General features: G+C 41.4%; 1 protein-coding gene across 2 annotated transcripts in view; it reads left to right on the forward strand.

The window, feature by feature from the left end:
- tgfbr2b (transforming growth factor beta receptor 2b) overlaps nucleotides 1-23,366 on the forward strand; it is a 56,307-nt gene extending 32,941 nt beyond the window's left edge. For both annotated transcript variants that reach the window (XM_084725887.1, XM_084725888.1), the window contains 5 exons: nucleotides 711-824; nucleotides 1,128-1,265; nucleotides 9,512-9,653; nucleotides 21,358-21,485; nucleotides 22,398-23,366. In XM_084725887.1, coding sequence (XP_084582013.1) covers nucleotides 711-824; nucleotides 1,128-1,265; nucleotides 9,512-9,653; nucleotides 21,358-21,485; nucleotides 22,398-22,658 — 783 coding nt within the window. In that variant the 3' untranslated portion in view covers nucleotides 22,659-23,366. The remainder of the gene's footprint in view (nucleotides 1-710; nucleotides 825-1,127; nucleotides 1,266-9,511; nucleotides 9,654-21,357; nucleotides 21,486-22,397) is intronic.
- The last annotated feature ends 126 nt before the right edge of the window (nucleotides 23,367-23,492 follow it).

Below are 23,492 nucleotides of genomic sequence, written 5' to 3' on the forward strand. Positions count from 1 at the left end.
TCCATATACAACAATGCTATTTGCACCCAGGGTGTGAACAGCCACATTGGCACTCAGGGCAGAGACAGACCATGCCTAATTATACCCAAATGGTTTTGTTGCGTAAACCTAACCAAACCATGACTGAAAACTTATAATAATAATAATAATAATAATAATAATAATAATAATAATAATAATAATTAAAATTTTATAAATACATCAACTAAGTCTTAAAATTTTATATCAAACCCCCACTGGCCCACGGGAAATCCTGTGCTTAACCAATTTATCCACTGCAAACTCTTTATATTTACAGAGACTTTGTTGCTCTTCGTAGATAATTTAGGGGTGTTTGGTGTAAATAGCTTAATAGGTACCATGTGCATATTCACACCCAGGTGCAAATAGACTCTGTAATGGAAATGATAATTAGTATCCAAGTAGCCAACAATACTATTTGCACCCAGGGTGGAATAGCCAGTGCAGCTATTTACACCCTCCTGGTGATGCCTAAACATAATCAAACTGTGACTGAAAACATTATTTTTAAAAACTGCTCGGCATGGGGCTTGAACTGGAGCTTCCTCCGGGGGTAAATAGCTGAATAGCAGCACTGGGACTACTCTCACCCACATTGAAATTGTATGTTTCTGTATAAATGTGTCTGAAATTCTCCTGCATTAGTTTTTCACAATGCTTACCAATCCCATCATCCCTCTGCCCTCCAGGAGCACCTGACGCGTAATGTGATCAGCTGGGAGGAGCTGCAGGTGCTGGGAAGCTCCCTGGCCCGGGGTGTCGCCCACCTCCACAGTGACCGTCTCCCCTGTGGACGCCCTAAGGTAGGACTGTGTGAATATGTCCAGGTGATAGTTGACAAACAGAATAAAAGAGCGACATACATCACAGGTACAAAATATTGATAATGCCCTATTGATGGTCAGATTAGACAGAAAGTCCAAAGCCTCACTGTAAGTGTAATGAACCCCAAAAGCATTGGTAGTTTTGTTAATCATCCTTCTCTACCAGTCATAGAATTAAAAAAATTGTAGTGAAAGATTGTGGGGTCTACTTTGATGCTTTTTATATTTTTCAATTGGTACTTAAGCATTATTTTTGACTTCATACTTGCATTGTGTCTGAAGGTGGCCATAGTCCACAGAGACCTGAAGAGCTCCAACATCTTGGTGAAGAACGACATGACGTGCTGCCTGTGTGACTTTGGGCTGGGACTGCGACTGGACAGCAGCCTGTCTGTGGATGACCTCGCCAACAGTGGACAGGTCAGTTGAAAAGTCTTTTAATGACTTCGTTCTTTACTATGAGACCTCTTGCTTTTCATAATAAAGTTGAAAGACCACACTGGCTCTTTTGTATTTGAGTAAGGCACTGATCTCTTGCCTGCAGTCTGGTAGATGGAAATGTAAGAAACTTGTCCACAGTCATCATTTGTAAATATGACCAGTGGTGGGACAATACAAAAATGCACAGTAAAAAATATTCTGATACAAGTAAAAGTCTTGCATTGAGTTTTGAAAATTAGATAATAATCATCAAATCTACTTTAAGAATCAAAAGTAAAAGTACTCATTCTGCAGACAAATAGCTCCTGTGACTGATATACTATAATGTAAAACATTATTACCTGTACTTCATCTGAGTGTGTTTCCATTTCATGCTACTTTATACATCATTTTAGAGGAAAATATTTTTTTACTGCACAACATTTATTTGATAACTTAAGTTACTAGTTACTTTGCAAATACAAAACATATGATGTTTTGTAAAAATCAAACTACGTTATAGACAAGTAGAGATGGAATAATTAGTTGATTGACTGATTAGTCAATTGACAGAAGAAAATTGGCTGACTATTTTGATAGTTTAAGTAATTTTGCAGGTAAAAATATTTAATGGTTTCAACTTTTGAAAAGTATGATGCTGCTATTCCTAAACATTTTAATGTATTATTGTATTTATATAGTTTTGAGGTTTGTACAATTGTTTGGACAAAATAATCAATGTGAAAGTGTCTCCTTGGACTGCACAGAGACACAAAACAAGAATAGAGTAGACAGACGAGTACTACAAAGAGACATAAAACTTCCATAAGGAGACAAAAATGTCCATAAGAAGACATAAAACTGTAAAACTATAAAAATCTGGGTGTACCCCTCTAAAGAAGAAGTAGGAGGGCCTTTTACAAATCTGTGCTCAGGGGCTCATTGTCTCCTAATTGTCCATGCATTAGAAAGTACAATATTTGCCTCAGAAATGTAGTGAAGTAGAAGTATAAAATAAGTCAAAGTCAAAGTCAGTTTTATTGTCAATTTCTTCACATGTGCTTGACATACAAAGCAACCGAAATTACGTTTCTCGCTGTCCCAAGCGTAGACAAAGACAACAGTAAAGTGCAGATGCACAACAAGACAACAAGACAAATCCTAACACTAGTGTAATATTAAAATAAATAATTCGTAAGTAGATTAGGGCTTATCCCATAGCTAGTTTTTCTAACATAACAAGATGTAACCAGACAAGACAAGACTTAAGTACAGTAAGGTGTTTCACAGTGTGCATTTGAGAAGTACTGTGTTGTGAGGTAGCTCCTCAGGTTGTAGTTGGTAGGAATTAAGGTTTTTTGGTGCAAGGACAGTCCATGGCAAATTGTAGCAGCAGTAATGAATATTAAATGGTAAAAATAGCAGCAGGTGTGTGCAAAATTGCATGTGCAAGGTAGTCATCAATGATAGTAGATGTAAGGGTTTTTTAGTGCAAAAACAGTCCATGGCAAATGTAGCAGCAGTAGTAATAATGGTAGTAGATAATAGATGGTAAAAATAGCAGCAGTTGTGTGCAAATTGCATGTTCAAAGGAGTGCAAAGTCTTTACACATTCAGTTCGTCTCAGTTCCAGTCCAGAGGGGGGAGTCCAGTGTGTTCACTTAGACTCCTAACAGTCTGGTGGCCCTGCTGGCTGAGGCTGAGAGTGGGGAGGGGAGAGAGTTCAGCAGTCTCACGGCCTGATGGATGAAGCTGTTGGTGAGTCTGTTGGTGCGGGAACGGAGGCTCCTGTACCTCTTTCCAGAGGGCAGGAGGCTGAACAGATTATGTGCAGGGTGGCTTGCATCGTTGACTATTGTAATGGCTTTGCGGGTGAGGCGGGTGGTGTATATGTCTTGCAGGGGAGGGAGTGATACACCAATTATCCTCTCTGCTGCTCTCACGATGCGTTGTAGAGCTTTTCTATTGTAGTCAGTGCAGCTCCCGCCCCACACAGTGATGCAGCTGGAAAGGATGCTCTCGATGGTTCCTCTGTAGAATGTGGTCATGATGGGTGGTGGAGCACTTGCCCTCTTGAGTTTGCGCAGGAAGTAGAGGCGTTGCTGTGCTTTCTTGGCCAGTGATGCAGTGTTGGTGGTCCAGGAGAGGTCCTCACTAATGTGCACCCCCAGGAACTTGGTGCTGCTCACCCTCTCCACTGCAGCGCCGTCGATGGTCAGTGGGGGGTGTTGTGTGTGGCCTCTCTGGAAGTTGACAACAATCTCTTTGGTCTTGCTGATGTTCAGCAGGAGGTTGTTGTCTTTGCCCCACTTGGTCAGGAGCTCGACCTCTTTCCTGTAGTGGGTCTCATTGCCCTTGGTGATGAGCCCCACCAGGGTGGTGTCGTCCGCAAACTTCACAAGGTGGTTGGAGCTGTAGGTTGGTGTGCAGTCATGCGTCAGCAGGGTGAACAACAGGGGACTGAGCACACAGCCTTGAGGGGCCCCTGTGCTCAGGGTGATGCTGTTGGAGACATTGTTGCCAACATGCACCACTTGAGGCGTCTGGGTGGATTTGATGTGTGACATGACTAGTCGTTCAAAGCACTTCATGACGATGGAAGTCAGTACCACAGGATGGTAGTCATTGAAGCAGGATGGGGATGATTTCTTCGGCACAGGTATGATGGTGGCAGCCTTGAAGCCTGATGGGACAATGGCTTGCCTCAGGGAGGTGTTGAAGATGTCTGTGAAGACATCCTTCAGTTCCTCTGCGCAGTCTTTCAGCACTCTGCCAGGGATGTTGTCTGGACCCGCTGCTTTCCAGGTGTTGATGGCGGAGAGTGTCCTCTTCACGCTGGCAGCCGTCAGACACAGGGGCTGGTCGTGCGGAGGTGGTGATGTTTTCTGTGGCCGAGTGTTGTTCTGTGCTTCGAAGCATGCAAAGAAGCTGTTCAGGTTGTTGAGCAGAGTGGTGTCACTCTCACAGCTTTGCAGCGCCTGCTTGTAGTCTGTGATAGCCTGAATGCCCTGCCATAGGCTCTGTTCATCCTTGCTATCCTTGAAGTGGGAGGTTATCTTGTGTGTGTGGTCTTGTTTTGCTTTCCTGATGCCACGGGACAGGTTGGCTCTCGCTGTTCTCAAGCCTTATTGGTCCCCAGCTCTGAAGGCTTTGTCTCTGGCCTTCAGTAGCCTGTGGACATCCTCTGTCAGCCATGGCTTCCGGTTAGCTCGAGTCGTGATGGTCTTCATATGGGTCACGTCATCGATGCATTTGGTGATATAGGAGGTCACCGTGTCTGTGTATTCCTCAATGTCTGTGATATTGTTGTATGTGGCTGCTTCTCTGAACATCTCCCAATCGGTCGACTCGAAACAGTCCTGGAGAGCGGAGGTGGCCTCCTGCGGCCACATCCTTACCTCTTTGAGAGCTGGTTTGATGACTTTCACTCTCTGTCTGTATGCTGGCATTAGCATAACAGTGAGGTGATCCGAGGCGCTGATGTGGGGGAGGGGGGTGGCTTTGTATGCTCCTTTGTGTTGCGTGTAGACTTGGTCCAATATGTTGTCTCCTCTTGTGGGAAAATTTACATGCTGGTGAAACTTTGGGAGAACAGTTTTGAGTTCAGCATGATTGAAATCGCCGGCGAGGATGATGAAACTGTTGGGGTGTGCGGTTTGTTGTTCACTGATAGCTTGGTAGAGTTCATTCAGCGCCGCATATCTATCGCCGTTGTTGTTAGTTGGGGGAATATAAGTCGCGACCAGCATGATCGAACTTATCTCCCTGGGCAGGTAGAAAGGGCGACACTTCACGATCATGAACTCTGCTAGTGGTGAGCAGTGTTTGCATACTATAGTAGCGTCTCTGCACCACACATCGCGGATGAAAACACAGACTCCGCCGCCACAGGTCTTTCCTCCGTCTACGAGAGCTCTGTTGGCTCTGTAGCATGCTAACTGCTCCAGTTGTATAGCTGAGTCCGGAATGTTGTCATTTAGCCATGTCTCAGTGAAAACTAGCACACAACAGTCACTCACTTTGCAATTCGCTAATCTCAGAAGTCGGATGTTGTCCATTTTGTTGTCCAGTGATCGTACATTGGCCAGAAGAATAGATGGAATGGCTGGGTGAGTTGGCTTAGCCTCTAGCCTAGCATGGACACCTCGGCGCTTGCCCTGTTTCCTCATCCTTGCACACCGCTTCCGACGCCTCCTTTCTGTGGGAGGGGTAGCAGGTGAGTCCGGTGAGACGGCAGGCCAGCGTAGTATTCGGAGCTCCCTTAGCGTCTCTATTTCCGTGTTCGAAACTTGGCAGATCTCACTTCTCCAAATGTGTAGGAGAGCCTGTCGACTGTACATATATTCCGACGTAGACTGACGAGGCAAACTTGCCGACAAACACTTACTTGACGAACAAAACATCGCTTTTCTGGGAGAGCGTGAGGTCGCTGCGTCTACACGTGCCGCCATCTTGCTAGGTAAATTAAATAAATGAAAATGTTCAAGTAAAGTACCTAAAAATTGCACTCATGTCCCTTCCCATACTCTGGGATACCTTCTAGTCAGTCTAGACCAGTGTTTCTAAAACTTATTACACCACATACCACTTCAGAAAATATTGAGCTGTCCATGGACCACCTAACTGTTCTGCACAGTTTGGTGATTGCAAGTTTAGTGAACACTTCACTAGTGAATCTTAAGTAGCCAGTAGCTCTTTCACTGTTGTCAGAGGAAGTAAAAAAAGATGTAACAAGACAAAAGAGACATCAGATGAAAAAGACATAACAAGACATAAAAGAATGTAAAAGATGCAACAAGACAAAAGACAACATAAAAAGACGCAGCAAGATGAAGAAACATGTAAAATATGTCACAAGACAAAAAAGACAACAGGACGAAAAAGACATAGCAAGATAGAAAAAATGCAACAAAGATGAAAAACAATATAAAAGACTGATGTGATTTACTTGTATACTTTGAGTACATTTCAGAACCTGTACTTATTCACTATTACTGCAGTAAAATAGTTGAATCATTACTTCTGTTTTGTACACAAGTATCTGTACTGACTCCTCTGACTGGCATTCACTTCATTTTCAACACAGCTGCTCTAAATATTGAAATATTCTCTTCCTGAGCTGCGGTCTTCCCGTTTATTTTACCTTTGCTTAATTTCTGACATTCCTTTGCGTACCACTAGAGGGAGCTTGCGTGCCAGCCTTGATACACATACCAGAGTTTGAGAAACTAGGGTCGAGGCTAACAGTGGGTACAAACCAAAGCACTACTGTCAGGAAGCGGAGTATCTGCTGTTATGATACCTCTCAGTGTTTGCCATCAAAGTCGGGTATTAAAACAGCTCTGGTGAGATGTGAGCTGGCTCTGTTTGTTTTGCCTTCCTCTCTCTAAGTCTCCGCATGTGTTCGTGTGTTTTGTTGGGATGCACCTCATTTGCTGACAGAAGAAATGTGACAGAGACAGACAGGCAATCAAGGGATGAAGGGAGAGGTAGAGGCTTTGTTGTGACTTGCAGGCTCCTCGAGGCAGCTCTCAGCTCGCTCTCAATATCCCTCTCAGTTTGTCACTGCGACTTTGTCCTTCTTCTTTATGATTTATGATACATTGGCTGGAAATGCAGCAGGGACAGGTGAGACAGTGTTGACTAATTTGTTAAACAGACATCTGTGCCCCCTTTGCACATACATACCCTCTACTCACACAAAAGTACACATACAGCACATGCAAATGCAGAAAACACCTGCCTATGACTCATATCACTACTTCCTTCAGTCTTTTCTTGGTCATGAGCAGAACTGAGATACTTTACACTTCATATTTTTATCCATTCATGTTCAAATTAAGATCCATGGCAGTCACATTGTGTTCCATCCACAACTGGAAGTTGGAAATTCCCAACTGGTAGGTTGTAATTATAACCTGTGTGTGTATTCATGCGGTCCAGAAGTGAAGAAGAAGCTACATTTTCTTTGCCTTGCATTTAAAAAAAATGTTTCACGTGCAGCTGCAGGTATTATGTCAGCAATATTTTGCAAACACATCCAGCAAGCTTGTTCGACTTTGTGTATTTAACCACAAAGGTATTCTGATAGATTTAAAAGGAAGCTGAATACCAGACTTCAAAGTTCTTTGAGGGTTATAAAAGCGGCAGTGAAAGTGATGTTGTTCAGCGTATACTCATATTTTAGTTTTCCAAATCTTACATGTCGGATCATTATGTAACAGCTTTGTGGTCGGAAAGTGCTGATGGAGCAGCATCAGAAACCATCATGCAAATTAACACTGATTCATACAAAAACATTACTCATTACAAGCTACTGAAGCCGCTACACTGCTACACCGTGTCACATCATCAGCTGCTTCCCACTTGTACCAGACCAGAGGTACACAACCAGCATCTGATGACTGATGAAAAACACTTGTAGCTTTATTGACTTGAACACATGACTCATGCCTAAGGCCTTCACATGCTGACTTTAGATCCTCCCTAAATCCAAAGTGGGAGTCGATATGTGATTAGATTACAAATAAAACCCAGTAATCTCACTTTACAACAGGTACCTGTCTAAGTGTGTAGCACTCAGACACTCTCTCTCCATTTCCATTGTGATTGATGCATCATCAGAAGAAAACAAAAAAAGCTACAGATCAAAAAAAATAAATTGTGACCTTTAGCTATTACAGGTACAGAACGCCAGTACAGAAATATCTCACCAGATTTGAATGAGCATCATCACATTATCAAAATGGCAATGGATTGCTATACTGTCAACTGCAATTGCCAGCTAAGTTATTTTCCTTCTAGCTGGAGGGTCGTGGATTGGGACTTAACATATGACTTGGAACCTATTAGGACATTAGCTGGGACTTTGAATTTATTAACCTTAAGGCGGGACTTGACTTGAAATTTGTTTGTCTTGACCTGAAACTTAATGTTCTTGACATGGGATGTATATTGGAATTCATTAGTCCTCAGTTGGGACTTGACTTGAGATTTGTTACCTTTTGACTTAGCTTGGGCTTTATTTTGTCTTGAAGTGAAGTCATAAATCATATAAGTTTGGACTCCTTGAGTTAGGACTTGACTGAGACCTTGCTAATATTGATTTGGAACCTATTGGACATGCCTTAGAATTTATTAGTCTTGCATTGGGACTTGACTTGAGATCGTTTGGTCTTCACTTGGGATTTGACATGGGACTTATTTTTTATAACTTGGGATCTTCTGACCTTAATTTCAGACTCAACCTGAAATTTATTCGGTATTGACTTTGAACTTACATGTCTTTAGTTGTTACTTGAATTGAAAATTTATTTATCTTAATTTGGGACCTGAGTCAAGATTTGTCAATTTTGATTTGGGATTTGAGATGGGACTTGTTAATCCTAACTTGGTACCTATTGGCCTTAACTTTAGACTTGGCCTGTAATTTATCAGTATTGACCTGGAACTTACTGGTATTGAGGGGATACTTGACTTGAAATTTATTAGTCTTAAATTGGGACTTGACTTGAGATTTGCTGGTTTTGATTTTGATTGATTTGGGACTTGTTGATCGTTATTGGTCTTGACTTTGGCCTTGAAATTAACTGGTCTTGGGTAAGGACCCATTTGTTTTGAGTTGGGACTTGCCTGACAACTTGTTGATCTTGAGTTTGGACTTGACTTGGGATGTCATAGCCAAGACTTGAGATTTAGTTGTAACTTGCAAAGCAATGACTTTTTCCAACCTCCGGTTGTGCAGAACTCCCATCAGTTACAAGGAACTCATCTGTAGAGTACAGCAACACTGCAACACATCAGCAACATGGAAACTTTCACAGTCTAATTTTAAAAGTCGCATCACAAAGTAAGCTGTTCTCAGTGCAGTTGCTGATGTGTGTAATTTGATAAACCGCAAACAGTTGAATAACTTGGAAAGAAAACCTGTCACCAGTGTAGTTCTGTAACTTGTCCAATATCCAGTAACGGATGAATCAGGAGGTGAGTCAGGTTTATTGTCACTGAGCCCAACAGTTGCAACAGCAGTAACTCAGAAGGCAGACAATAAGAGAAAGTAAACATTACACTCCTGCTGACTGATTAAGTGTTTCATGTCAAAGTGATGTGCCAGCATGAGAGTGAGATGCAGTTATTCCTGTTATCTTATGTCAACCTAGTTAGATACCTGAAACAAGAAGTGCATTCAGTGTATGATCAGTGTACTTATTTGTGTGTTAACCCTTCGTGGTATCTCTGTGCTGCAGGTGGGTACAGCACGTTATATGGCCCCGGAGGTGCTGGAGGCCCGACTGAATCTGGAGAACATCGAGTCCTTCAAACAAACCGACATCTACTCCATGGCCCTTGTGCTTTGGGAGATGACGTCAAGGTGTGAAGCTATCGGAGGTCAGTACACGCACACACACCCAAACCACAGATAGACATTTTCAGTATTTGCTTGTTCAGGAAATGGCAAGTATGACGTGTAACACACTCGCACACACAACTGAACAAATCCTGCTGAGGTCAAATGTCAGCCACTGAGATAACTCAAGAGTGACAACATGTCATGAGTTTCGGGTTATCACAACACTCAGCGTGTGAGCGGACTGGCTGCTAGTGATGTCACAATGTCCTTACATGTAGCGGTGGAAGCAGCATGTAAAGGTGTGTGTCATATCTGTAATGTAATGTGAGAAATATCCAGTGGGGCTGGAGCTTGTCTGCAGCCAGTCTCGCACAGTACTGGACCGATGAACCTGGAATTTTTTGTGCACATTTATGACTGTATACTCGACAACATCTTGTGGTTTCAGATATTCAGAATTTTTGAAAAACCTTGAAATACCTATAAAACTAAGGTATGACCTACAATACACCAACTGCTGGCTAAAGACAAAAAAAACAAATTAAACAACAGCACTGTGATCCATTACAGTTACTGCAAAAAATATAACATTAAATCACAGTTTCTAATCAAAATGTTGGTGATGATTCTTTTTGGGGTTGCATGGTGGAGATCCGCTCTTTACTGAGTGACCTCCTTTAGTTTCAATAATCCTCCTTTCAAATTTCTATTCCAGGCCAGAATAACTGTTTTTGTTTGCCTATTTCATGTTAATTAGAATTCAAATTAATGTCAAATGTTTGCCAAATGAGTAAGTGTTGGTTTACAAGTCGTAACAAATCATTACTAATCTTGCAGGAAGTGTAGATATTTATAACGATTAAACTGAGCAATAAGTTAATGGAGTCTGGTGGGCAGTGGGACAGGCAGCCACTTAATTCACTCCAGAGTGTGTATTTTCAGAGCAGTGTGCGTTTGTTTTCACTTTACATTGACAAACAATTGACAGTTATAAGCAGCTGATCAACTTACATTACAGGACTCTTCATCACTTTTTGTTGTCAGTTTGCGATGTTGCATGTGTCCTGCACTCCTGCAGAGCTCCTGCAGTCTGCAGATCTTTCCGCAGATCTGGGGAGGAGGGAGCAGGGGGAAACAACTCAGTTTAACCATAGATCTTATATACAGTCTGTGACTCCAACTCACTTTTTGGAGTGCTGGACTTATTTTTTGCATGCGCTATTGCTACATATCGCTCCTTTATCTCTTGTCCCAGCTGCCAGAAACATCTTAAAGGGTAACTTTGATCCCTACCAACCTGGACCTTATTTCCTTATGATTTTGTGTCTAAAGTGACTAAACAATTTTTAAAACGGATACAGTATCAAACAAGATTACTGCAGCTGTTATAAGTAAAACTGAGCTGCAGTGAAATTCATCCAGGCAACTTTGCTCAGTCAAAGTATGTCCACTAAAATTGTTTGTTTCGCCACTGACCTAGGTTTTTTAAAAAACAGCGTTTTAAAACCAAATCTCCGTCCAGACGAGTGTTTTGGCACCGTTTCATGCAAAATCCCCGTCCTACTTATGTTCTACATCATGTTGTCCTCTCTCTATATATATGGTAAAACTAATAACGGTGGGCTTGTTGTGGGGAGAAATGAGGTTGCTTGTGTAGTATAAACATTTTGAAGTTGCAGTAAAACCATGCCGCTTTTCATTGTTAAAATGAAGGGAAACACTTGATATGTGATTACATCTTTGCAACTTTTCATTTATTTGAAACTTAACTTTAGAGATTGGGAACAAAGGGGTATGGGGGGTCTCTTGAGCGCGCTTCTGCAGTCTCCCAGAGACAACGCTGAGCTGCAGAAGCACACCAAGTGCGCTCAAGAGATTCACTCATCTCTATAAAAGGAAAGGTCCGTCACACAGCAAGTTTTGCCTATCTTGGCCACCCTACATTTTATTGGCCAATTGTTTTAAAAATGAATTTGGGTGCCACACTTTATGATAGTGGGCTTATTGTGGGGAGAAATAAAGGGCAATTGTGATGCTTTGGTGACTGTGGGACATAGACCGTTTGCATATGAAAAGAGAAAAAAATCAGGAACTTCAGGCAAAAATGTTTATGATGTTGATGATGTTTTGTCGTTTGAAAACCAGCATTGTACAGTGATGGCGGAGTATCCCTTACGCAGGATGAAAATATGAAGGCCTGGTCGTCCAAAGACAGGTTGGACACGGGGATAAGGGTCCCATCCACCAGTCCAATCACCTGGGGAATGCCAGCCATAACGTGGAAGCTCTGGTGTGCCTCTATGATGCCCTCTCTCCTCGCAGGCATCTTGATGTCCCCTTGTGCATGACGCACAAAGACCCTGGTCACAGCCTCCACACTCCATGAAACCGATGCCTTGCTCAGCCTGAATCCGTCTCCCACCACCTCCAAGAAACTACCTACTGCGTAAAAACGCAAAGCTGCCAGAAGCTGTACCTCTGGGCTGAGAGCGAAGTTGCACTTGGTAGCTCTAAATGTACAGGGACACAAGTGCAAGCAGATTCAGGATCTCCTCACGTGGCAGCCGGTACTTGGGACAGGATTGCAATGTCTAAGAGGACATCAAGCGGACTGAAGTTTGTCCTTATAAAATGGTTGACATGAACCAAATGACTACGCGGACGGTGACGCCTTTGATTCATTTGATTGAGCGCAACGATATGCTGTATTACAGCCATAATCTAGTCCACAATGAAGCAAACAGAGGCGATGCGCATGGTCGCTTATATAGCTGGTGATGCCCACTTGATTAGTTTCCAGCCGGCCTCATTAGACGAATCAATTTGTCAAGTATCTGTCAGATATCCAGTATAAAGTGGTGGGGAACAGACTGTAGCCTAATCAGAAAAAACATATCGTCAGTTAGTCAGCTCCATTAAACGAATACATAAATAAATAAATGAATAAATAAATAAATAAATACATGAATAAATAAAAATATTTTTTTCAGAATATTCATTATTCATTATTATTTTTCATGAGGTTAATTTTAAACTAATTATGTAATTTGCGCAAGGAGTCTAGATGTGAATTATACTGCAACTGTCCATTTAAAAAGCATAATTTTGGCCTAATAAAGGTAAAACTCTGTTTAGATGAACGGAGCGCATCACTAAGAGACAGCTTACGAGTGGTTCAGACCGCCCTTCTTAAGATATACCTTCAGAAGATATATCTTAGCTAAGGAGACTCTGGGAAACAGCCCGTAAGCTTAAGGGAGACCTTAAGATACAACTTACGACGTACGTAGCGCTACGGAGGCTCTGGGAAACGGGGTCCAGCTCAGTGATCACAAAGATAGACCTTTTTAGATCCTTACACCTATTGCTAACATGTAGTTCAAGTGTGTATCTACTGTACGCCTGTGGGTTTGCGATTGTATGTGACCTACATAGTGCAGACGGAGGGTCAGGCTACCATTTCCTGTTATGCAGTGAAGGGGGGGGGTTGTGTGTCAACAGGGAGTCTGATGGTCATGTCTGTCGGACAGCACCTCGACCTCAGTTCCAGGTCTGCAGCAGGAATCTGAGGAATGTCTGATATGTGAGGGAGACAATCTGAACTCTGCTGTTGCCTTCTTTGGGCAGGAAATCAGGGAGAGCAAGAGCAGATACTGTACCTGTTTCTGCTGGGTGAGTGTGTGTGTGTGTGTGTGTGTGTGTGTGTGTGAGAGAGACAGAGAGAGAGAGAGAGAGAGAGAGAGAGAGAGAGTCTATGCTCATGTGGGTTATACATCCTCACAAGATTAGGAAGATTAAAGTGAGAACAGGTTGAAGTGTATGTATTTTTGTGAGCAGCTGAAAAGTTTATATCAAAGTGTCACTGTCAATTTCATAGCCATGTCTGTCTTGATGCTGCTTTTTTTCCCCTGGACTTCCCTTGTACAGTATCCCTGAGGATAAGGGCAAGACATATTGCAGCAGGTCACAAAAACTGACACAGCCTCTTCCACTTCCCTCACAGTTAAATCCGGTTGAACTCTAGTGGTAATAACAATAAATAGTCTGACAGAACACTGTGTAAATTTTCACCTTGTGGAACACAGTTGCACCAAAGGCCTTAGAGGCAATACAGAGGCCCTGAGGGGTAACTGAGAAAAAAACATAATAAATCAGTGATCCATTTTCTAAGTCTGATCTACATCATTTTGTATCCTTAAGAACAGGTGAAAAAAAGGGTTTTGCCAGAATAAACTTTCTAATTTCCAAATTTTTTCCATCTGTGAAAAAGGTAGATTTTTTTGGCCAAGTGAAAAAATAAGAAATGTGTTTTAATCCATGCTAATCTTCTTTAGCAAAAGAAAGACATGACAGCAATGTTGCATAGAATGCTAACACATAATATTTGTAACTTCTGTTTAGAGGATATGAAGAAATTAAATCACCTTTAGACCTTTTTAGAACATGGGGTAGTGGTGCACTTCAGCCTCTTGTGGCCAAAATAAGTATTACAACAACAAACACTGTTCGTAGGTCATAAACACAGGCAACAGTTTAGATTAGATTTAGGAAAAGGATTATGAGCATTTCTTTTCCTCACTTGCCTCTCAGTGTTTCCATACTGTTGTTTACTACATCCGGCTATTTATGCTTTCTTCTGCTTTTTGCCTCAGTACATAAGTAAATTCCATATTCCTTTCATTCCTGGTGCTTTCGCTGCCTCATTTGACTGACAGCCTACTAGTGTTACACGGCAGGTTTGCTTTACAAAGTCAGCAAACACATGGACAGTGCAGTTTAGGAACGCACCCCACTGGACTGCACAGCCCAGCCTGTTGCACTTAGACATACAGAAGATTGAGTTTGAACAGAAGATTACAGATTGAATATGTATTTTTTTCCTTCATGTTAAAACAAACAGCACGACCAAATGATGGGCTCAGACATACTAGACATACATTAGTAACTGTAAAGAGATCCCATGTGTGATCCCACTGTAAAAGACGAGGGCACAAAATCCACATTCCTCATTCTGTGTAAAAATACATTCTCAAGTTCAGCCAACACTAATGTGAGGCTTCAGCAGTCTCAGCCACACTGAGTGGATGTCCTCCAAAGTTATGCATTCTGTTTTGTATGAAATTTTCTCCTAATATTTCCATTGATGGTGTTCCCCTGGTGAGCCAAACAGTGTAAAAATGACAAAACTCACAATTCCAAGGCAGCTGGATGCAATAGATTTTTCAGTTTTGAACTCAATAAACTTAAAGCTTTGAATTTTACATACTTTTATTTTAAAAAATATTGAGTAAATTAATTGAAGTGAAAATACATATTAAAATTTTAATATTTTAATTTAAAACTATTTAGTTTTTCAGGCACTAAAGAAAAGACAAATCAGGTTTGCAGCTCAATGTGACTGTTTTTTAGTTTCTAAAACTCAAAGATTCATTATCTAAAGAAGATTAGTAAATGATCTCAACTGAAGATTATAGGTGAGTAAAAGTTTTTAAACTTTAGTTCAAAACTTAAGAGTTTGAGTCGGGCTCATAACTCAAAAATCTATTGTAATGCAATACCTTGAAATTTTAAGTCTCTCTATATATTTTTTTTATTCACAGTGCAGCAGAATTAAATGTCTTCATGGTCATGTGACCACTTAATTTGAACTTCCTCTTTGAAACTTTAGCTGAATTTTGGAATTAAATTATACCCAGAAACAGAAGGATTCTGTCCATTACAGTGTATTCCAGTTATGAGGAGACTGTTTCACAGTCGAGAGGAGGAATGATTGTAGCAGCCAACAACTCTCTCACAGAATGGTGTGCGAGTATTTAATTAACACCATCTTGAAAAGTCCAAACATATCTTTTAACTCTATAGCCAAGTCTTAACTGTCAGACAACCGCTTAGACTGGACAAAATGTCCTCACTTTCCAAAAATGTCCTCAGTCTTGGTGTTTAAAACTCAAATTGGACCTTGCATAGATACACACACACACACACACACACACACACACACACACTCTCCTGTTTCCTCCGCCCTACTCTCCTGGGAGTAGAGAGGGAGTCTCTCCAGTCCACCTCCTTCCCTCCGCCTGGTGGGCTTTTGTAGACAGACTGAGACATTTAGAACTAGACAGTCACATTCCAACATGTGTGTGTTTGTCTGTGTATGTGTTTATTTCAGAGAGAGGTACATAGAAACAGAGAAAGGTACGAGACAGATGACCTTATCTAGCCCTGTGTCAGTGTCTCAATCTGGGACCGTGTGTATGTGTCCTGTGTGTCCACCCCAACAACAGAGGACAGAATAGTGGATAGAAATACTACCCTGTGCTGGCGTTGTTGTTGTGGTCAGTTATAGTACTTTCTCTGTGTGTCGCTGAGCATTTTATTTACATATCCTGAATTAGCCTGCAGGGCGCGGCAGGGCCTGCATGTTCTGTCTGAGCTGAGGGTTATGCAGGGTAATGGAGCAGGGCGAAGAGTTTGCGCTGTGCCAAGCAAAAGGCTTGTGGTCCATGAAGGGAGACAGCCTTTGGCAACAGCTGGTGAGGGGGTGATGGTTATACCCTGCAGAGGCAGAGCCTGAGGGACAGAAGATATTTCCGAGGAAAAAGAAGACAGAAATACGCTCATTCACTTTCTTGCCGAAAAATAGATTAGAAGATGGACACCATTCTCATCTGTTTCAAGTCTGGAGCTGAGGCCAGAGGGTAATTAGCCTAGCTTAGCATACATGCTAAACCTACCAGTGCATCTAAAGCCAAATCATTTAACATGTTGCATCTCTTTGTTTAATCCAAACAGGATAACAAAGGAAAGTAATTGCTAGTATTTTCTATAACTCTTTCCAGTTGCAGTGACTTTGTGGAGTCTTGCCTGCACAGAAGTATTGAACAAACAGATAAAGCTTTGTTTAAAGAATAATTACAACATGTAACACCCCCTAAAACCACAACTTGTAATTTTTACATTTACAGACCAGTCACAGTGTTTTACTTTGTGAATATTTGACACATTCATAGGTGTATTTTTTTTCAACTTTGTAGAAAGCTAAGCTAGCCCTGTTTCCTGTCTTTATGCTAAGCTAAACTGCCTTTTGGCTCTAGCACTGTAGTTCGCTCATAGACATGAGATTGATATCATTCTCCTTATCTTAATCTCCATAAGAAAGCAAATATGTTTATGTCCCAAGATTATCAAAATACACCTTACTCATTAAAATCATGCAAAATCTAATTCTGAAGCTAAGTTCTGTTTTTATTTTTATGAGGATGATGCACAATGATCATAATCAATAAACATCACCTTATATGTGCTGATGTTAGCCAAGTGGCTAATCTGTTTAACAACCAGCAAATTAACAATTTCCACATTTGAATGTCTAACAACAATTAGACCTGTATATTTTGTTGAGTTGTGTCCCAAATGTTTCCAAACATATTCAAACCTAGACAATTTCTGTGTTGAGGATTTTTTGGGCGGACACTGAGACATGGCTCGGTGACATGTCAGAGCCATGGTCCCCCAAGACTATATAAGGCCCATGAACTGACACACGAACAACACTGCCTTCCCCTCCCCAACAATCAGTTATGAATGTACCTTCAGCAACTCTCTCAGTCTAATCAGCCCAGCACTTCACTTCAACTCACTTCAGTTCCAACAACCCGACACAGAAGAAAAAAAAATACTATCCTGTCACCATCCTCTGGTGGCTCAAACATGTCTGGACATGTCCAATAAAGCTGCTGGACTGAGTGTCTGTGTTTCAGATTGTTTTCAGGTTGTAGTAGTGTTTGACACTGAGTGGAGTTGACATGCGCCAGCACTTCAGAACAGAGAAAACTGATCAGTTTTCATGATTTTGAGACCTAATTTTATATACTTGTATATATATATTTTTATCATTCATATTTAGCTGGATGATTAATAAATTTCAGTAGTGCGACAAACTCAGAACACACATTTAGTTTTGCTTTACATTTACATCTTTAAACTTTCACAGAGCTCTGGTCTCAAACCTACTGCAGCAATTCAGCCCACAGCTTTCACTGCAGGTGTACTGATGCTTTGTTTGGATGGAAAGAAATTTTAGTTTTAATGAGAGTGGTTTATCAGAGTTTATGCAGGTCCATTTCTTCTTATGTAGTTTGTGTTGCATCGATGTGGGATTCAGTCTCATGTTATACGCCTGTTCAAACACTAAAGGTCTCTTCAACACCAAACATGGAGCTTTGTTTCTTTCAAGATAGCAGATCCCAGACAGTGTAAGCAGCCACAGAGGGTTGTGCTAACCTCCAGGCCACAAAGGTTTCAGACAGATAATCTGAAAAGGAAACTGTCGTAAACCACTTTCCACCCCTTAGATTGGATATACCAGGGCTTTAACCACGGGCCCCAGACAGCGAGGGCAAAGTGAGACTGAGGCTCTGGTTGCAGTCTCTTGTCAAATCTGTTCTCAAACCACAGATGAAATTCTTCTCATAGCTTTCAAATGTCTAGATCTGCTGTAGGGAGGCAGGCTGCACTTCCCCTATAGACTGCAGTCATAGTCTCTATGTCTGTCTACATCTCTAAAATATCCCAGATATCATTCAGAAACATGAGGTTTCTTGCATGGCCAAATCGCCATGCAAGCGTGAAATGAGACCTTTTCTACTCAGTCATGCCTTGATGTTTAGAGAGCGCTCCACCTTTTCTTTTTATTTCTGTTTTCAGCTTTCTCATTTTAGGCCGGCTCACGCTCTGCTGTTCTGAGTTTCAACTGTATCCAGTCCAGGAAAATGTGTGGTATTTATACTAGCTCCACAGCAGGAGATCTAAACAGCAGAGCACTGAGGACAATACCGGCCCTGGCATAAATAACCTCCAGGGGACTGGGCCGGGCCCGGCTGGGTCCTGTTTTAAAACACTAAAAACGGGGGAAGTTCCACATGTCAAAAACAGGAAGTGTGGGCCTGTAGAGTCAGCTTCTCTGCACGCAGTCCCGATCCCAGCCCTCCAACTTCCTGTCCGGGGGTTCCACTCCAACCTTCCCACTTCCTGTGTTTGAGGACGCAGCGGCAGAGACCACAGGGGCCTGACTTAAATGAAACTGCAGAAGCTTTTCCTAGATTTCATTATACCATGCCATCATTTCCAGCTACCCAATGAGATTATGGGAACTATAGAGAGAAAATAATCTCACCACAATGTCCATTTAGTAGCTGCTTTAGAGTTTTTGATCATATCACATGATCCTCGTCAGGTGGAGTTTGCTGAGTAAGTCAAACGGCATTCTAAAGTCCAGGGGTTCCCAAACTCTCATGTCAAGGACCTCCACAATATGTCTATAGGATGGGCTTTTAAGACCATTAAGTCTTCACAGTCCATCTGTGATCAAACTGGGCTCACTATAAATCACAAACAATCAAAACAGCCAACCCTATTTCTTCCCCTGCTCCAATATCCAAAACAATGTGATGAAAGTTAAAATATTCTACTCCTTCTTTTGCTGGGGACCCCCTACAAAACACTCAAGGAATGCAACTGGGTCCCTGGAACCCAGTTTGAAAACCAATGGCATAGTCAGCACTACATAGGCTAGTCCAATCCATACCAAAAACAAAAAGTCAAGACTAATTTAGACTACTAAGAAATTTACAGATTCAGTCACCCCAACTTCACTAGAAAAATGAATGTAGAGGTGTACTAAATGCAAGCCACGTATTATTAAGCAGAAACCTCTTGTGGTTGTAGTAATTATGACAGAAGCAAAGAAGAAAGTCATGTTTAAAGAGCATCCACATCATGAGGTGGTTGGCGTGAACAGAGGACTTTCACCCAGCAGACTGGCATTCAAGTCCCAGAAATCAAATGTCAGTGTTCTCTTAAGTCAAGTTTTACGTTGCACTGCATTGCGTGACTTCTGTCTCTTCACACTGACATACGTGATGCACTTATTTTATCCCAAAATGAGATCTTTTCCTAAACAAACTAACTAATTAGTTTTGTTGCCTAAACCTAACCAAGTTGCTGCCATTTCACGTTAACCACATTTAACATCACATGACCTATGTAATTTACTTGAAGGCGCTTGTGTAGAATTTAGTGGCCTCTCATGGTGAGTTTGCATGCAGCAGATTTGCAACGCCTCATCTCATTCTCCCCTTCCAAGTGTATAGGAGAACCTATGGTGTCCGAAAAACACAAACTCCATATCTAGAGCCAGTGTTTGGTTTGTCTGTTCTGGGCTACTGTTATAAACATGTCATTCTAAGGTAACAAAAGAACAAAAACGCTTATTTCCTGGGGATTATACATTATTGAAAACACACTTCTGAATAATATATTCTCTTTCTGCTGCGTTGTATATTCTGCCAATAAATCCCTGTAAATCTTACACACTGGATCTTTAAGGTTTGATATACCTGTCGCTGGTACTCTCCACCAGTCACATATGCCCTTTTGGGATTCATTGGCAATCGAACTACTCCTCCCTTTAGGTATGAGGGTGTGTCGAATTCAAAGTGAAGAAATCTAATCCAAACCAGACATACTTGCTGTGTCTTGTCATGGTTGCACAGCTATGATCGAACAGTTGCTGTTTTAGTTCCAACTGGGCAATCTGCATGATGAAGACCATGTGAAATTGATGAAAGCACCAGAAAAGTAACTGAACAAACCATGTGTTTATATTATTGCTATGTCAAAGGTCAAGAATGATCGGAAGACAAGTCAATGTATGTGTTGGTACCTTTCAGATATTTTTGTGAGAAAGACTGCAACACTTGTGCTGCAGTGATGATTAAATTAATTTTTAGTGCCCAGAGCAAAACTCAGATGCTGCCAAATCTATCACACCTAAAAAGTAAACATAGGTGAATGATACTGTGTTTGACAGGTTGTGAAATACAGGACGTGAAAATTGTTAAATGCAAAAAACAAGAGGAGGTACACAGAGCAGCGTGCGTACACTAGTTGTTGAATATGCGTATCATATTGTGGTTCAGATGGGAAAAGGAGGATGACTTTGCAGCAAGTAGTGTCTCATTTCACAGCAACTGCGAGATCCTGAGAGCCTTCTCTCTTTGGAGCTGAAGACAGACTGCAGCTGTTGTGAGTTCAGTTTCATGAGGTCTGGACCCAATCCCGGAACTTTGTTTTTCATTTTTCATGGTTTCGATATTATGCTCTCTCGTTTTCTCTGCTAGTTCTTCAACATGAAATAGTAAAAAAAAAAAAAAAAAAGACAGATTGTGATTTTGGTGTCCTGTATGGTCTGAGGCTGAGACTAATTACTTGTTAGCGGAAGCCATTTGTTGTTTTTAGAAACAATCATTCGTCAAGTGCCAGAACGAGCATTTTCCTTCCCATGCACACATCATAAAAGACATTTTATTTCCCACTGTCAGCATTATCGGTGCCAGTGCACAAAGCTGCAGCTCAGTGGTTTTGGGGTAGAATGACATCATAGCAGGATGCTTTTACACTTTCTAATCACATTAACTCAACAGGCCACCTGTTTCACTATGTCTTCCTGTTTCCCTTCTTCTTTTTTACCTTAAAACTTTCACCATGCCATGCAATGTGCACTTGTTTTGTGTTCATGTTAAAATTGTGCCATTCATCTAGATCTTATCATCGTGTATTTGACAGGAAGATGGCATGATGGCACGGCCAACATGATGCAACAAAAGGATATTATCTGCACTTGAGAGTCAGGTGATGATTTGCAGTCCATATCTGATCCACGCATTGCGTTTGTGTTTGCAGAGGTGAAGGACTACGAGCCTGCGTACGGGTCTAAAGTGCGAGAGCACCCCTGTGTGGAGAGCATGAAGGACAACGTGCTGAGAGACAGAGGAAGACCTGAGATCCCTGACTCCTGGCTCAGGCATCAGGTCAGAAACATGCTGTGCTGCTGCACATTTACATACATTACATAGAAAAGATATGTGCTCTTATTCATTCTGTAGATATTTATTTTTACATGGACAAAGCACTTAAGCACATCATAAAAGGGCTGATTTCCAACTGTTGTCCCATGGCCACAATCAACACACTCTTTTAATTTATACATTTAGAAGGTAGATGATTTTAGTATATGCAGAGAGAAATGGTTTAGACTTTATGTAATGAATATTTTAAATGCATAAACATGATGATATGAATATATGTAATACTAATAATAGTACATATTAGTATGGGGAAGTAGTGCCTATACACATTGATGGATTGTAATATATTCCAACAAAAAATAAATTGTGTAGCATTATCATTCTTTTACATTACATAGAAAGACACATCTGCATATATTTTCACTTAACGTTTTGGTCCTTGGTTCATGACATTGCTTTCAATATACACAACACACTTAGTAAGTGAATTGGGATTTGCTACAAACACTATGGTACCTGCAATGGATAGCTGTTTTCAGCTTGTCTATGTCAGGTCTATATTGTATCTATTCCTCTCAAATAAACCATAAATAAATACTTTAAAGTTGCATAAAATGGAAATATTCAAGTACAGTACAAGTCCCTAAAAAGTTACTTTTCCTACGACCTGCCCCTTTTTGCTCCATTAACAGTTCTTACTAGCTAGCTAAGCAATGTTAATCATTAGCTGGTTAGTTGCATCTGATAGCTAATGTTAGCAAATACTAGCTAATCTACATCAATCATTACCTAGCTAGTTAGCAAGTGTTCTGCTAACATTAGCTAACTTAAGATGTGACCATATAACCAATATGTGACTTTTACAGGTGTATTTAGAATGGGGTCTCACACCCTGCTCTCTTCCTCCCTCTACAGGGTGTGGCGGTGATCTGTGCCACCATCATGGAATGCTGGGACCACGACCCTGAGGCCCGACTCACGGCCCACTGCGTCGCTGAGCGCATCTCGGAGATGGAGGACGAGATAGACAAACTGTCCAGCCGCAGCTCCTCAGCGGAGAAGATCCCGGAGGAACTGAAGATCCCGATAGAGGTGGAGATCCCGGAGGAGATGGTGAAAATCACAGAAATACAGGACATCATAGCCGTGGACTGCTCTGTGAGCGACGAGAAGTGAGAGGAAGTTCCACGTTTTCAAGGACTCAGAGGGAGATTCTTCAATAAGGGCACCTTTTCTACTTTGATGGGATTGAAGAAATAAATCTCTACAGTGATGTTCAGGAGTTGACCTCCTGCGTCCTGGGAGTTGAGTCACAGTGTCATATGTTATTCTAGCCTGGCAGAGAGGGACTCTGAAATGTAACAACCTGCCTTAATCAGCTGAAAAGCTAAAGAGCCAAAAAGCCAAAGTTTAACTGGAAGCTTCCAAAGATGTGCTGAGCATGGAGACAGTATTTTTATTAAGAGTGAGACAGGCTTTTCTCTCTTTATGAGACATAAACAGGGCAATAACTATTAAACCAAAGACATTTGATGTGCACTTTACCATGTAATACTTATGCATTACAGATGTTTCATATGTTCATGTATTCTAACATGTTGGAGTTGAGGGGAGTTTTTACCTAAAAGTGCCTTTGTGAGCCAGCAGACATGTCACCTTAAAGGGACAGTGGTGATTATTTTAAGTGGGGTTGTATGAGGTACCTGTCCATAGGCAGCATATTACTTACAGTTGACGGCGGTCGACATGCCAGAGTTTGGAGAAGCAGCAGGAGTGTAGGAGGCTAACCAGTGTACTGCTGTGGACAGGGTCAGCAGCAGTCAGCAGCAGTCTGTCAGCTGCAGTCTGTCTAAAATGTATTTTAGCCACCTAAAAAAAACAAAATCAATATCCAGTATTTCCATAATTCAATATTTGTCACAATGAACTGCTATATTTGGAATACTGTCACCACTTTTCCTTGCTGTCAGGCAGCCTTTTCCAGCAGGTGTAACATAAGGCAAATATCGC

Source organism: Lutjanus erythropterus, chromosome 9 (assembly GCF_056507025.1).
Source record: "Lutjanus erythropterus isolate fLutEry1 chromosome 9, fLutEry1.hap2, whole genome shotgun sequence".
Taxonomy (NCBI): Eukaryota; Metazoa; Chordata; class Actinopteri; order Lutjaniformes; family Lutjanidae; genus Lutjanus; species Lutjanus erythropterus.